Source organism: Carassius gibelio, chromosome B18 (assembly GCF_023724105.1).
Source record: "Carassius gibelio isolate Cgi1373 ecotype wild population from Czech Republic chromosome B18, carGib1.2-hapl.c, whole genome shotgun sequence".
NCBI classification, from domain to species: domain Eukaryota; kingdom Metazoa; phylum Chordata; class Actinopteri; order Cypriniformes; family Cyprinidae; genus Carassius; species Carassius gibelio.
Window position 1 is genome coordinate 152,710 of NC_068413.1, and position 17,372 is coordinate 170,081.

General features: G+C 39.3%; 1 protein-coding gene across 2 annotated transcripts; it reads right to left on the minus strand.

Annotated features, from left to right (window-relative positions):
• Positions 1–5,161: 5,161 nt before the first annotated feature.
• LOC127976981 (zinc finger protein basonuclin-2-like) lies at positions 5,162–13,742 on the minus strand. Of its 2 annotated transcripts, none has more exons than XM_052581582.1 (5): positions 13,432–13,742; positions 11,153–11,255; positions 9,947–10,182; positions 7,637–9,354; positions 5,162–7,382 (listed from the first exon to the last, which is right to left on the minus strand). In XM_052581582.1, the coding sequence occupies exons 1-5, from the start codon at positions 13,438–13,440 to the stop codon at positions 6,860–6,862; spliced, it is 2,589 nt and encodes an 862-aa protein (XP_052437542.1). In that variant the 5' UTR covers positions 13,441–13,742; the 3' UTR covers positions 5,162–6,859. The 2 variants fall into 2 exon arrangements, with proteins under 2 accessions (XP_052437542.1, XP_052437541.1); XM_052581581.1 differs by having other exon boundaries at positions 5,162–7,454; positions 13,432–13,739.
• Between the last annotated feature and the right edge of the window lie 3,630 nt (positions 13,743–17,372).

The window sequence follows — 17,372 nt, forward strand, 5'->3', positions numbered from 1 at the left end:
CGATATGGTATAGTCTGACAAGCGTGGGCCCGTGCACCTTTCCCTCAGTCTCCCTATCCCAAACCGGCCTAGACGAGGGCTAGGTTGGGGGGAGCTGTTGTACTTTTCCAAATCTAACCCTAACCCTAACCCTAACCCTAACCCATGGACCAAACCGCGCTCTAAACCTAACCACCATAACCGCAGCATTTAAAAACCTAGCCGGTTCAACTCGAGGACTGCTATTTTTAAGGCTGGACCAAACCACACCCCTAAACTTAACCATCACAGACCCAACGATTATAATTTAACTATGACATTAACCGTCTTTGATAACATGGCAGTCTGGCTGAAACTGGACTTCATGACGGAACGCGATGCTGGGTCGGGATCGTCGGACTCTGAATTTCGAGCTGTGGTCTGGTGAGTACTGCTAAATTTAAGGCTGAACCAAACCACACCCTAAACTTAACCGTCACAGACCCAGCGTTTTAAAAACCTAGCCGGTTTAATTCTAACACAGCTAAATTTAAGGCTGAACTAAAACACACCCTAAACTTAACCATCATAGACCCAGTGTTTATAGTCTAACGATGACACTTACCGTCTTTGGGACAAGGCAGTCTGGCTGAAACAGGACTTCATGGCGGAACGCGATGCTGGGTCGGGATCGTCGGACTCTGAATTTTGAGCTGTGGTCTGGTGAGTACTGCTAAATTTAAGGCTGAACCAAACCACACCCTAAACTTAACCGTCACAGACCCAGCGGTTTAAAAACCTAGCCGGTTTAATTCTAACACAGCTAAATTTAAGGCTGAACCAAACCACACCCTAAACTTAACCGTCACAGACCCAGCGGTTTACAAACCTAGTCGGTGTAATTCTAACACAGCTAAATTTAAGGCTGAACTAAAACACACCCTAAACTTAACAATCACAGACCCAATGATTATAATTTAACTATGACATTAACCGTCTTTGATAACATGGCAGTCTGGCTGAAACAATACTTTTTGGCAGAGCACGATGCTGGGTCGGGATTACCGGTCTGCGACCTTCGAGTTGTGGTCTGGTTCGCCGATCTGGAACAAGTTCAGTCAAGAACTTTGTGTTCTCATATCTACTTAGATCTAGATTGAGTGCTGGAACAAACTGCACTCTCAAGCTAACCGCCATAACCTCAGCAATTATGAACCCAGCCGGTTCAACTCGAGCACTGTGAAACTTAAGGGTGAAAAAATTCAGAGCCTAAATTTAACCAAAAACATAACTTTCACTTTTTTAGGCCCAATGCTTAGACAAGCACAGCTCCTAGACCGGAGATGATCTCATGCGATATGGTATAGTCTGACAAGCGTGGGCCCGTGCACCTTTCCCTCAGTCTCCCTATCCCAAACCGGCCTAGACGAGGGCTAGGTTGGGGGGAGCTGTTGTACTTTTCCAAACCTAACCCTAACGCCAAAAAAACTAACCACTCTAGCCCTTAGGGTTAGGGTTAGGGTTAGGGTTAGGGTTAGGGTTAGGGTTAGTGTTAGGGTTAGGTTTGGAGTTAGGGTTAGGGTTAGTTAGGGATATCATATATTCCTCGATGGAAATTTATTAAAGATTAATATAGTAATAATACTCTCAAGCCTGTGCAATTGATCTAGAATGCAGCAGTGAGGGTTGTCTTCTATGAGTCAAAAAAGCTCACTTTACTCTTCTCCTCATCAGGTTACACTGGCTAGCTGCTCACATCAAATTCAAGTTACTGATGCTTGCCTACTAGATGACCACTGGCACAGCACCAACATACCTAAACTCACTGTTTAAATCTTATGTGCCCTCCAGAAGTTTTTGCTCTGCAAGTGAATGACTCCTTGTGGTGCCATCCCAAAGAAATTTTCCAGCTGGTGGAATGATCTCCCAATCTCAATTCATACAGCCTTTACTCATGAGTCTTTACTCATTTTCAAGAAACATTTTCTGTGAAGCTGGAGTCAAGTAGGCTTAATGCCCAGTCTGTTCTGCTGCATTCTGATTGGATCAGATAGCATACTGAGGGAGGTCAGGGCCATGGAAAATCTTGCTATAAAGCGATTTAGAAATCGTGCATGCTCAAATCGTGATTTTTTGATGAGTTCTATTAATTGCACAGCCCTAGAATGAACTGGCAATGAACAGAAAATAACTTGGGCTGGCACCGCTCAGCAAAACTGGAAAACCAGATCCAGCCAGATTTCAGCAACGGGTAGACAGTCGGCAGAGCAAGCAGTCAGGAGGTAAAAAGTTTACAGCCATTTATGGCTGCCATATCACTGGCAGCCACATCACCCTGGAGACCAAGACGACCAAGTGGTTGCCCACTGAAGCTAAGCAAGGCTGAGCCTGTACCTGGATGGGAGACCTCCTGGGAAAACTGGGTTGCTGCTGGAAGAGATGCTAGTGAGGCCAGCAGGGAGTGCTCACCCTGTGGTCTGTGTGGGTCCTAGCACCCCAGTGTAGTGATGGGGACACTATACTGTCAACAAGCACTGTTCTTCAGAGGAAACGTTAAACCGAGTCCTGACTCTCTGTGGTCATTGAAAATCACAGGATGTCTTTCGAAAAGAGTAGAGGTGTGACCTCGGCATCCTGGCTAAATTTGCCCATTGGCCTCTGACAATCATGGCCTCCTATCAATCCCCATATCTGCTGATTGGCTTCATCACTCTGTCTCCTCTACATCTATAAGCTGGTGTGTGGTGGGCGTTCTGGCACAATATCGCTGCCATCGCATCATCCAGGTGGATGCTGCACACTGGTGGTGGATGAGGAGATACCCCCTGACAATGTAAAGCGCTTTGAGTGCCTAGAAAAGTGCTATATAAATGTAAGGAATTAGATTGACCCTATTGACAGCCATTTATGTATGTTTGAATTTTTTTGTCTGTAGCTTATGCAGCAAAAATATCTAAGATAAGTGGGTGGTTTATTCTTAAACTAATCAGCGAGATCGAATAGTGGAAGCATAATTACAGTTTAATATTTATTTTTTGTTATTTAATTATATATATGAAATGATGGTATTATGTTATGTCGTTTTTACATATATTAACAATATTATTGTTTCTTGTAATTGGCGGCCCACCTGCAATACCACCGCGACCCACTAGGAGGCAGGTTGAAAACCACTGCTATAGTGTATTATGTGTATACCATGCTAAAGAGATGGGTCTTTAATCTAAATGTAAACTTACAGAGTGTCTACCTTCTGAGCAATGCTAGTTATATTGTTCCAGAGATAAGCCATAATTTTTTGATTTATGCTGCTCCTTTTCCAGCACATGACCAGCATAAACCGAAAAAGAACCAACATAAACAATCAAAAGACTAGCTTAAACCAGCAAAGGACCAGCTTAAACCAGCAAAAGACCAGCATCCCAGCAACAAAACATACCTAACCAGCATAAGCTTTTTTTTCAACAGGGGTGAAGGCCTATAATGCGATATGAGCTTGCTCAAATACTTAGGTGCTAAACCATAGTTTTATAGGTAATTGACAGGTCTTTCAAATGTATTTGGTGTTCAATAGGAAACCAGTGCAGAGATGACAGAACCGGGCTAATATGGTCATACAGTACCTGGTTTATCCTGGTTCTAGCAGTACTTAGTACATTTAAAACAATCTGTAATAACAAAGAAAGCTATTGTGAGCAATTATTACTTTTGGATCCAATATATTATGGCGTCTTTTAGTTTTGAATTGTGCCTTGTTTATAAATGAATCCGTGGTGAAAAAAAGTAAACAAATGACCAATTTCTTACTAAGCTGTTTTTAGACTATCAAGACAGTTTTGAATTGCGAAATTTACAGCATGGTTTTTTTAGTACAATAACCTCTTGAGATCAAAGATCAAGGGAATTTTTATTTCTCAGTTCATGACCCCTTAAAGTTTTATCTGAGTTTATGCTCATCAACAAGTACATGCTGTCATTTAAAACATACACAATGGAAAAGTCTTCCAACCGTAACCCTAACCTAGAAACTCTTGCTGTCTTGTATAGGTATTAGGATGCACTGTTCAAACAACCAAACCAAATTCAGTGTGACAAGAGCCACCAGGTGGAGCCAGCTCACTACACTCTAAAGTGTCATTTGGTGGCATAAATATCATGTAAATGGTAAATGTTAAAGATAATTAATGCTAATATAACAGAATTCAGACTTTGTAATTATTTTTGAATTGATAAAGTAAGATAAGTATGATACAATTATTTCAGCATGCATGCACATACAGCAGTTACACAAGTCAGGTGGGAAATCCCAGAAGTTAGTAATTGTTTTGACCAAAAAATTTTTTAACAAGACCACAGTAAACAGATGATTTTTCTGCACAATCTGACTTTGCTGCAGCCTGGAATTGAACTGCTGGTTTCATCTGGTCAGAGGAGAACTTCTCCCAAGGTTTTTTTCTCCATTCAGTCACCGATGGAGTTTCGGTTCCTTGCCACTGTCACCTCTAGCTTGCTTAGTTGGGGACACTTCATTTACAGCGATATCATTGACTTGATTGCAAATTATTGCAAAGATACTATTTAAACTTAACTGAGCTGAATGATTGAATAACTGAATTCAATGATGAACTGCCTTTAACTGTCATTTTGCATTATTGATACACTGTTTTCCTAATGAATGTTGTTCAGTTGTTTTGACACAATCATTTTTGTTTAAAGCACTATATAACTAAAGGTGACTTCACTTGACCAAAAGTACTGTAATGAATCAGTTTGATACTTTGCTAACATTTAAAACATGTGACAGCTTTACCTGATGTGAGATTTGTGCTGAGAACACAATTCAACAGAAGATCCACAATCACAGTCATAATGAATTTTTTTACTTATTTCCAGTTACTCGTCAAATTCAAAAGAGTGTGCATGTTGAACTGAAAGGTGGCAAATGGTTAGACTTAACATTCTATGCTGTCGGTATACTTATTTTTTTATACATAATGTAATTTACATACTGTCTGTTGTCAATGCCCTGTAATCTGTGGCTAATCACAGGTATGTTTTATGAGGTGTCATATCTGAACCCAGTATAAGCTGTGTAAATGACAAATACAAATACACACACACAAAACAAAAATATGTTGCTTTAGATTAAAAAAAAAAACTATATGTAAAAGTGTATATGTATAGAAGTAAACATTTGACGATATTTTTAAATAACTGTTTATTAACACGGACAAAATTATTTTATAGAACACAAATAAATGATTGTGACTTAGATTGGTATTAGAATCCTGATAACCCTTCTCATCACATTTCAGCATACAAATTCTGGTGGTGGGGAGGAGGCAGGTTACAAAAGATTTTACACATAAAACAAAGCTAAAAGAATAAATGTCCACAGCTTTGTGTGTGCTTTTGTTGAAGCCTCATCACTCGACCAATGTAAGACTTGATTCTTTCAGCTCTGATTCACAGACAGCTTTATATGCATCAGTATGTCCTCATCTGCTGACTTCAGCCTAAGCCTTCACTGATACAATCCTTTGACTGTACTAATATTAAACATATTATAGAGCAACATCACTTTAAACTGATGAAAATGTGTTAGAAAACTGAATCTTAACTGAATCTTTCATATGTGTGCAGTACAGAAAAGACCCTGTGTGTCAATGTGTGCAGTCTGACGCTTTTGTTTTTCATGCTGATTTACACCATCCTGGATTAAGAATCTTTGTTCTCCACATGAATAACAACTATGGCAATATAGCTGAAAGCAGCAATGAAGGGGCCAAGCACAACATTGGCAATTCAATTAAATAGGACATTATTTAAACCTTAATTAAGTGTCAAAATTGACAATGAGACAGATTTCACAACAAGAAGAATCCTGCCAAATAAACATTATCACAGAATTGTCTTACTATGCCCCATGGTTGAACAGATACAAGCAAAAGAAAAGAGAAGATTGAACTGTTTGATGCGATGAAGTTTAAGACACATAAGCCAAATTTGGTCCAGGGACGTCACAAAATCCCTCAACACAAGAAGTATATGAAAATGATCAAACACTGCAGGTGCTTGGCCCCCTGAAAAAAAAATGCACACACAATAACTTACTCAACAGGACCACAACAGCCTCTTTAAACAGCATATTGTTTGAAACAGCAACACAATCTATCAACTTCACTGAATCTTTTGTGATAAAAACAAATCTGAACAGCAAGCAAACACAAATGTACTACCAGAAAATTCATTGCAGCATATGATAACATGAGTCCTGCACCTTCAAACAGCTTGTGCTCCTCATCACTCTCTCGCACCATTACTCTGTAGTGCTCAGCCTTTCTAACAGTCACTCTCTCATCTGCCGTTGACTCTATCATGGTGTACCAGTGTTCTGTCTTTATCTCATGCTGAGGAGGGATGTGTCCCCTCAATGAATAAGTTCAGAGATGGAAAAAGTACATGATTGATATGTGTCTTTGGATAAAGAATGAGGGGATTAACATACTGTATAACAGCACTGATTGCTTTAAAGATCTCTTAATATGGTTAAAACAATTCTGTATGTGCTTTGTCATGTGTCTCGTGTGGAGAACATCTCTGTCCCTTCGATCTTTTGCTCTGTCATTTCTTCAGTCATTTTTCTAGATCATCTGTCCTGCTCTTAAAAATCAATAAATATAAGGAATGTTTGTCAAGTAGATATTACATTAGAGATGAAAAACATATCTCAACATTAAAAAGGTAAACAACATAGAGTTTATTATAAATATGATTGTGTCCTTCCAGTTGTGGTTGATTGTGCAGTACAAAGAGCAGAGTGCTTTTAAACGTGAAGTAGGAGTTAGGAGTAAATCTTTGACTATGAACATTTAGGAGAATATGGCTCTGAGTGTGTGCCCTACTCTTGATTCAGGGAGGTATTCATTACAAAGTTACGGTGTAGATTTGGATTCTGACTGTGTCTGTTGCGACTCCGTACAGAGGAGAACGTAGTGTCACACCCTGGAATTTTGCATTTGTGAAGAAGGCGAAGGTGCACCGTTTTGTAATGGGCCCTGAATGTGCCTTTGTTGCTGTAAACTTTCTGGCAGAGATGGCAGGTAATGGGCGATGAGCCGTTTGTCTGCTGACTGAGGCAAGGCGGAGACGCAGCCGCTCTGATGCTCAGCCTGTCACAGCTCTCGTCACTGTCCTCCAGAGGAAGCCCTTCCTCACTGCCCATGTCTGAGTCCCAGGAGGAATGGGCGCTCGCTCTGGTGCTCAGGTCCAGTACTGCTTCATTCTCCACAGCGCCCTCTACCAGCTCAGATGCTCTCTCCAGTGATTTACTCATGGGGAAGACGAGGCCCATACGGTGACTCTCTTTGAGGATAACAGACATCTGGCTGAGCGGCTCTTTGTGAGGGAGGTCTGGATGCTCTCTGCGGAGAGAAGATGTTCCTGAATGATCTTTTGTCAACAGCCTGTGGTGCAGATTCAGGTTTGCACTGTGTCTAGAGGATTAAAAGCAAAAATGTTTGAAGGCAAATCCAACATTCTTTTGTTTCAGAAGTTTTTCCATCTATAAAAGCAATCCTCAAACGCTTAGTCCTAATACAGCAACGTAAAAATCATGTGCTTTTAAAAAAACTGCCTTGTGTAACGCATTCATTTCCCTTAACCCTACTCGTCTTACCTATCTCTGCTTCGACGGGACGGAAAAGCAGCATTGCAGCCATCCACAGTGCACATGTGCATCTCCTTTAAGTGCACATTTCGATAATGCATTTTGACACTGTAAGGATTTTTAAATGTCTTACTGCAGATCTCGCATGGGTGTGCCTGCTCATCTTTATCATCTGGAGATATGGTCTCTGGGTCACTGCAGCCATCTGCACAGTTTTCACTGCTGTGTGTGAAAGGGGTTGGTCGGTGGCTGCAGGTCTGCTCTGGCTGCGAACTGTTTGTTGGTTCTTCACATTTTGAGGACACCCTTTCTTTCTCATCATTTTGTTTATTGTGAAGGAGAGAAGGAGATGACAGCGAGATGATACGACTGTCCTCCTGAGTTAATTTGTCCCATTGTGTGTCCTGTGAGTTGAGGCCGGATCGGACATCACAGTCCACAGTTTTGCTCCCCATGCTGCTGATGTCGCACTTTTCTGTGTCTGTGCAGGGGCTGAGCGGTGGAGTCTCCTCCTCGGACACGCCCTCTGTCGCCAGCTCACCCTTCTCAATTTTGATGGGCATGCTGGACTTTCTAGACTTTTTCTTGGGCACCAGCTCCCAGCCACTCTGCATGTTACAGGTGCTCACGGGCACTGAGGAAGACAGAAGTGGGAGAGAGGGCAGGCTGCCCGGTGTATGAGCCAGCTCGGCCGGGGTCACCAGGCTCCGGTAAAAAGGAAGCACAGGTTGCACAGTCTTTAGATTGGGAAAGAGGATGCCGCTCTGGCTCATGCTGGATAAAGAGCCATGGAGTTTGGGCTCTGAGTTACGGATGATGAAACTTGAGACAGTCCTGCTGTCTGAGATAGCAGCAAAGTCTCTCTTCTCACCCTCGGTTCCATCCTCCTGCCTCGGGCTCAGACCGCCCCGCAGGTCCTTGTCACGATTATTGCGGTTCATGGGCATGTGCAGCCGTGGATTCGGGTTTGCACTGTGCCTGTTCCGACTACGTAAGGAGCTGAAGACCATGTTGCAGCCCTCGATGGTGCACTTGTGTTTGATCTTAAGATGGACGGCGTTGTAGTGTATCTTCAGAGTTCCTTTGTCATAGAAGGTCTTCTCGCAAGCGCTGCAGAACACACGGCCCTTCTTCAAGGATCCGCTCTTCTCTCCACACCGCACCTTGTTCTCAGGAGACATGTGTGCGATTTCAGAAGCAATGGAGGGCGTGCAAGGCGTGGAGGGAGAGGAGTCTCCGCTCAAGTTAAACTCTTCCGACTCCATCTTTGGAGACTCGGCGTCCAGCAGCATCTCTGCTCTCACGGGGCCAGTGTCAAACGGAGCAGCATCAAGGCTCACATCTGACATCTCATGTCTCATCTGTGCTTCCTGATGGCTGGAATCAGTACTGGTGCATGGTGCTGGAACAGAATTCAGCAGTTGCAGTGGCAACATGAGGGCCATACTGTTCACAAGCGTTTCAAAGTGGTGTCCGTTACTGCAACCAGGTGCTTCGACTTTGGCCGGCAGACGCACAGGCCGCTGCATACTATTTTCGATGAAGCTGCGGATGTCAGAATTGGTTCTTGTGGTTTGGACTACGACTGCCTGTCCCTCCTTATCCTGCAGCGCCATGAGCTCCACGATGGACTTGGTCTCTCCGAAGCGCAGGAACTGTTGCAGCGTAACAATCTCCTCTTCAAAGGTCATTATGGCCCAGCGGTCCAATACCTTACCGGCCCCATCCTAGACACATAAACACAAGGAATATAATTACATTACAAATTCTAAAATAACAAATGTTCTACACTTTGGCTCTAAAATACTCCAGAACTTCTGACAGATTGACATTTCATCCTTACATCTAATGCATGTGGACTTGAGAAGTCTAATTGCTGCAGTGGAACGATTCGTCCTAGAGCGTAATTTTATTTCATTTAGATGATGCGGGTTTCCCTGTCGAAGTAGGAGGGGAGGGGAGAGATCAGAGGGGAGTCAGGCAAGTCTTTCAGCTCGCCTGTAATTACTCTTGAGTGCCAGCAGGCTTTGAAAGTCATGCAGCAGCTTCATGTTGTAACCAGAATAAATATTTCATCATACAGCATTCATCTGGAGGTCTGAAGAGGCTTTAACTTTACATTCTCCACTAGAGGAACTACCATGATTTTAATTGAAGCACCTGAATACTTGGTAAGCAAATAGAACGAAAGAAACCTTGGTGGCTCACCAATGGATTTTCAAGGAAGAGTGTGAGAAAACTATAGTTATCCATCTCAAATTGAAGTGTGATTTTCTATGAGTGGGTTCAAGTGACCGTATTAGATGGGCAGCAGCTCACCTGCAGGACGTAACCTCGGATGTAGTCCTGGAGAGTCCAATCCAGTGCATTTAGGATCTGAATAACCTCCTCCTGCTTAAGAACACTGAAGAGTCGGTCCAGCAATATCTTAAGACGCACTGGAATTGCTTGCGTCCCATAAAGCATCAGACTACAGATATCAAATACCACATTGGAGTGAACAATCTCCACCTGGCTTCCTTGGTACATGTGATGAACCTTCAGCTTACTCAGGGCTGCAATTTAGCAAAACAGGCATCGGTTTACATTCAGAAATCAGCAAAGCATCTCTATATGTTTCATAAAAGCATTTCTGTCATTTGTCTGGGTTTTAGAAATTTTTGAATCATTCTTTATGCAATAAAAGTGTGCTTTTATGTATTTGGTAATGAGAAATTACAGACAATATTGTAAATGATTACAAATACTAATGATAAAAAAATTTGACACTACACTGACCATTAATTTATAAATTATGCCACATAACTTTAATGTCAGAAATGCATTATTAATCTAGAACTAACAGGTTCCTTTATTATTAGTAGTAGTAGTATACTTGACAAGTATACTTGAATGTGCCAATTTAAGGAATGAGGTCCAATACAAGTTAAGCTTAGCCAACAGCATGACCTGTCCCTCATTTTCTTCAAAGAAAAGCACAAAAACATTACAAGGAGGCATATACTATGGAAATAAATGTGGTTTTAAATATATGTTGTGTGAAGCTTATAATTTTATAAAAGCACTTCAGTTCTTCTGTTAAAAGGTGTTTTTTTTTAGCTCATAATTTTGATGGTATCTTTAGGCATTACATTGTCATTGAAACAAGTTGTAAAACTAGATATAAATCTGTACAAAAAAAGGTTAATAAGCGTCTTTCCCCACAATGTAATTATCTTAACATGCACAGTCTTGTCACTATAATTTTAAAACAATATTTTAGCATTTACAATTCCCCCCCCCCCCCTTCTTTCTATTGCAAGTGCCTCACTCAGTGTAACAGATTTTGTAAAGATTTTTTTTTTTTTTTTAAGAAAAGGAAAGACAATTATTAATTGATTGAGCTTAACTTGAAATGAACCCTAAATATTCCTTTAAAGTATCATTAAAGAGGAGAAATAAACAACTGTCAGGAGTGTTTAATGTGGTCTGAAGTTGTGTAGATGTTTGTGTGAAATTGAATATTGTTCAGAATGTGAAACTCACCATGGGCGACCCAGCCGTGCCTGCAGTGTTCACAGAGACGCCGCCTCAGTTTACCAGGTTTGAAACTGTCACAGTTGCAGTTCACCACCGTGCAGCAAATAGCCTGTCAAACACACACAATAATAATATTGAAGATTGAAGATAAGAACTGTAATACAGACAACATATTTAATTATCACAGATAGCCCTTCTTCTATCTAAACTGTAAAGTTTTATACTTTCACTTATATATATGTTGTGTGTATGTGTGTATATATGTATATATATATATATATATATATATATATATATATATATATATATATATATATATATATATATATATATATATATATATATATATATATATATATATATACGCACACACACACACACACACTGTATTTATATTAAGCTCAAGATGCTCTTTGGACTTTTTTCATGCTGGAGAATAAACATGATCATCAGTTGTTGTTTTTTTGTAGCTCCAGTGCTGCTGTCATTAATCCAAAGGAGAGACACCAGATATGGACTAATTTTCAATTCCATGTCCAGTTTTTAATTAACTTTTTTTTACTGTTATGTAGATAATTTATAAATGATGATTTTGTACTAAAACAAATAAAATGTTAAGCATTTTTCTAGAGTTTTACATTGGACCTCACTTTACACACATCCTTTAGGGACGAAACATACATGGAGTTAGTCATTTCATATTAATTAAAGTCACTTTAGCATAAATCAACAGATCAAGTTTATACTGCAATAACACAATGTAATAGCCAATAGAACCACATCATAACTGTTTTTCAATAACTATCAAAGACAACGGCACTTACACACAAAGAAAGACAGTGATTACTGAAAATGCACAAACCTCCTAATGTACTTCAAATATTTACATCATAAGAGTCTCTAAAAAGCACAAGAAATGTAAAAAAAAAAAAAAAAAAAAAAAAGAAGAATTTGAGGCATTGGTTTACATCAAAGAAATCTTGGGAGAGGTACATTTCTGAATACATTTCAAATGCTTACTTATGTTTCTGTGCAATTCATTTTCCAAAGCTTTCTCATGACTGTTTTCCTTAAATTGTTAAATTGTTAAATTGAAGTTTTATTAAATACATGCGAGAATTTGTATTTGTACAATAATATCAGGATTACATGGGATTCCATACACACATGCTAATTCATGTTTTCACCAACAGTTTAATAACACAGTTTTATGGCTGATGGTGCGACTGCATTGTGAAATATATGACAGCAATTATTCAGTCTATTATTTTGGATTTTAATCTTTAAGAAATATTTACATTTCTTAAAAATCATACCGATGTACTCTTTATGATTGATTGATTATTAAATCAATAATTTTGTAAATGTAAAATTTGTAAACTTTAAGACAAAGGTCCCAAGTAACATCATGACTGATATGTTTTAAAACAATATCACATAATATCAGAAAAAATATTAGTTTGACAAAGTGTACAAGTTAGCAGCTATACCGGGACCACAAAAAGATGTAGAATGATATGAAGAGAGAAAAGCAGCGGTGTACGGTGAAAACAAGCGCAGCGGTGACTCTCTAACAGAAGGAGTTTTTCTGTCAGATCTCACAAAACAGGCCTGTAGCAGCAAACAACAGTGACAGATCAACATGAGCTTAATGAAGTCAGCACACACACAAACAAAGCTTTTACGCCCCAAGGCCATTAACTGTGTTTGCCCGCCCAGAATCGGGGTCTTAGTCCCACTTTGGGACACTAACTCGTCACCATTAGCACAAAGAGAGAGACCGGATCTCTCACAGCTGAAAAAATAAAAAAATTAAAACATTCCTGGTGTCCCATTAACAAAAATCTTTCAGTGATTGTCTATAATATATGTGTCTTTCACATTGGTCTTTAGATTAAACAAGCATTCCACACACAAACATTATGGCAAAGAATTAATACTGTCTTGAATTACATTCCAGTGGACGAGCAACAAACTCACACACTTGTGAAGACACATCACACCCATTTGAAGAGCACAATAAAGTTTATCCTGAAAGATCTAGCTATCAAATTGCTCTATTAATTAAAAAAGGCTCTTAATAAATAGAAACATATTTACATACACAGTTGAGCTGTTTTTTTTCCACACACCAGTAAACCCACACACTACAGAACAGCTCACAAAATAAGCAAGCTTTTAAAAGCATTTTTGTCACCATGACAGTCCATGCACATAACACACAATACTCTTTTTTTTTATTTAATTTCTCTAAGAAAAACTCAAACTCAAACTAAACTTCTTACCTCAGACATTTTGATCAAACTGAAGTTTCCAGTGTTTCTGAGAAGTTTGCCATTCCATCAGCTCCTGTCTGTACAAGTTCTCCCTTCTACTGCAAGAGATCCATCACTCACAGTTCAGTCACACTCACCCACACAACACACACTTTCTCCTGCAATCGACAATCACTGCGCGCATCCGCAGGCCCATGTGAGTGTGTGAGCGTGTCCAGGATGAGTGTGTGCTGGAACTGGGCGCTGGGGAGTGGAATAAGACCCTCCTACCCGTCGAACTCTCTGCCTCTCACCTTAAGAGATCTCTCTCTCTCTCACACACACACACACACACACACACCTCCCCCACTGGGTGGCGGGCCAGTCCCCTCACAGCTGGCTGGAAGAGGGCATGACACGCGCGTCTCACAGAGATTTGATCAAAAGGAATCACAAAGGCTGGAGGCTCCTAATGCAGTCAGGAGAGACTCTCTACCTCTGCTCTCTCACTCCAGCAGTTTGAGTAATGCATTAAATCAATGCAGCCCGGCACAAGACACACTCAAGCACTGGATACTGTGTGTGTGTGTGTGTGTATGTGTGTGTGTGTGCGCGCACGCTTAAACAGCCTCTGATCAATCCCAGCAACTTATGCTTTTCTCGCCAGAATCTTACATGCTTCATCCAATTCAATGTTTTCTTTCCAGTGATTCAGTTTTCACAGTTGCTTTAAATACAGAAAAGAAAAAAAAAACTAGATGCAAGTTCTCTAGAAAAAAATCATTGGTCAAGCAGAAGGATATGAAGGATTTTTGACTGAAGCGCTTGAATTCAAACCATTTCATTAAATACATGTTTCTGGTAATTGTGCCTCGCAACGTATGACAATCAGTCCATGATGTTTTTATCTACTGAGCTGATGGGGCGATATTACATTTGGTGAAGTCACTTGACATTTTAATACACCAATTACACAGCAGGTAAAGACATGCTGCGTTTAATCCATTACAGAGCAGGTTTTAACAGGTTTTAGCTTCTTTAACACTCAGAGACAGATGACTGAGTGGGCATCTTCTCTCCTTAACTACAAATTTGCAACAAGCAAAATGGCAGGAACTATTACTGTGTAGCTAATATAGCTTGAAATATTCGGTTAAATCTGTATTACTTACAGGAGATCAAAGCTTTATTTGTAAGAGGCAAATTTTATGAAGTCACACATGGGAAGCCCTCAGTCGTGCAGCGAGGCCCAGAGGACGCTTATCAAATCAACATGCAGAAATTGGCTGGATTGCAGTGCTGCTGTTTGTAAGATAGCCTTTTTAAAGACAGAATTCGTTTTGCTGATCTTTTCCCTCAGGCTGCGGTCTGGAGTCGAGTTCGACGCAAAGCAACGGCTCATTCTGGCAGATTCCCTCCTGCAAACTGCATTTCACATGCAAACACAAATCGCTTCATCTACAACATACAGGGACATACACGTGTGTTTTGACGCATTAACAGTTAAAATATAATTTCATTAATGCTTAGTAGTGAATTGCACACATTTGATCTTGGTTGTAAACAACACGCAATGTGAATATCCAAAGAAATGATGCTCCTCATGAGCTTCATTTGTTAATGTACAGTATTCCTAGATGCTGCATAACATGCTGCACGATTTTAAGCAAATATATATATATATAAGAATTTTACTGATCCCAGAGGAAAAAAATGGGATACTGTCAAGTTGTATTGGCTGTAAAATGTATTTTACCCAATGAATTGAAAGTACATTCAGACTCTATAAACGATTTACAATAAAACAGCTGATCAGAAAAACTGAGATATTACAGTCAACTAAACTGACTTTTGTTTCTTGTCTCAGTTTTTTTATAAAGAGTTTTTATTTTAGTTTAGTTGTAAAGAGTTAAGATTACAGTTAAAATAAAGCCATGTTTATACACATCGTTCATGCAACATTAAAGCAACAGTCCACCCAAAAATGGTAATTCTTTCATCATTTACTGCACTTTACATCGCTCCAAACTTTTGGTGCTCTTGGGCGCTTTAATTAAGCATTAAAGTGAGCAACAATGTACTGCCATTACCAATAAAGAAGAAAGGTTTGGAATGACAACAAAGATAGTAAATTATGATCGAAAACGTTTCCTTTAACCTGCATGAGTCTGTCTGTACTGTACACTGAGACTATCTCTCTCTCTCTCTCTCTCTCTCTTTTTATATAGATATATTATGGCTGTCAGTTGATCAACATCTTTAGTCTAATTAATTACATGATTTTTTTTATTAATTCATCTAATTAATCACAATTAATTACAAAATAAAATTGACTGTGAAAATACAAAAGATTATTTAAATCTATTTTTGTGTTAAATTAGAAAGTATCAAGTAGACATTACAAATTGTAGCTTTGGAAATATTTTATCTGATTCAACAACAACAACAAAAAAAAATGTGTTAAGCATAAACATTTAGGCTAAACCAGCCTAACATAAACTATGGAACATAATGATTCTATGAAAGAGGATCATTTGAGAAGATAATCAACAAGTCATTTGTAACCAAAACTTTTTTTATACCAAAAGTCTTCAAAATACCTTTTTGAAGAGGTTTGAATGACATGAATAAATAATGACAGAATAATTTTCTTCGGGTTAACCATGCCTTTAATGTTTTTATTATTATATTTATTATTATTAATGAAATGGTACTCTAAATAAGAAACTAACTCTGCCAGCAGTTGGCGATAATTAATTTCTTCATTTGATGTGTTAAAAAGGCTGATCATTCAGGAATTAAGTAAATTGCTCTCTTTATGAATTGACTATTGAATCATTCATTCACACAATTCATTCAAAACGTGGATTCATTCAGAAAATAAATACCGCTGTGTTGCTCAACTTACACAACAATTCTGCTGTGGCTTTAAAGGTAATATATTCTTTGCAAAATTGAGCCAAAAACACATAATATTGTGTTTAAAATAAAGCACAATATCAGATAAAAACTCATACATGGGCATTCTTGCCAAAATCTTGAAATTTAGGGCATAACTCCATTTATGAAGTTATTGCCCTGTATCATATATGTCAAGAGTCAATTATATGTAATGTAAGATTATGTATATATAATGAATTATATATTTATTTAAAAAAAACAGTGACTACTGCACAATTGTCATACAGTCAGAGCATTTCATACATTATTACAAATAAATTACTATTAAAATTAAATTTAAGTGATTCTGTTCAATTCGGTAAAACATGACACATCTCTGCGGCACTAAACTCAATAAAGCATGTTAAATAAGCTCTCCCTCATGCCAATGAAAGAATGAAATGCCTCATAGTGCTTTAATGAGGATCGTTTTAATCCAAAAAGGTATGAGTAAAAGCTTTTTGCCTGCAGAGAGTACTTCAAAAACACAGAAAGCAGCGAAAAGCAGCTTCTCTCTCATAGTGTCTCTAAAAATACTGCCTTTGAACAAGCTGGAGGCCACGGCAGCCATGAGAAGTCCTCGTATTCAAATCCAACACCCATGCCACTTTCAGAGAGATGTTACGTCAGATGGTTGTGGAGGAGCTGTGTGACCTCTGACCTCTCTCTTCTCTGTGCTCACAGAGGAGCAGGAACAAGCCCTGGGCGAAGCAAAGACAGATGTATGAAGAGGCAGAGCAAAGGTAAATGGGATAATGTTAAATCTGACCCTAACCCCAATCCAAACCCTGGAATTTGCAGAACCGCAAACAGCTGTCAAGCCCAAAGTGACGGTGAAAGACTCAGTGTGTGCATGGAACCAGGTCAGGATGCAGCAGAGGATTAATAAAGTGCAGCAAATATCAGTTCCAGTCTGCAGTGTGTGTGTGTGTGTGTGTGTGTGTGTACGCACGTCTCAACACCAGTCTGCTATTGATCAGTCCAGTCCACATTAAGGAGAGATGCTTTTATGATAATCTGCTGTTGTCCAT

Coding starts and splice junctions, on each gene's coding strand:
- LOC127976981 (XM_052581581.1), bottom strand. Junction 10,183..11,152: donor GCACGGCTGGGTCGCCCATG/GTGAGTTTCACA, acceptor GCTAAATTGCAG/CCCTGAGTAAGCTGAAGGTT. Junction 7,455..7,636: donor TCCCGTCGAAGCAGAGATAG/GTAAGACGAGTA, acceptor TTAATCCTCTAG/ACACAGTGCAAACCTGAATC.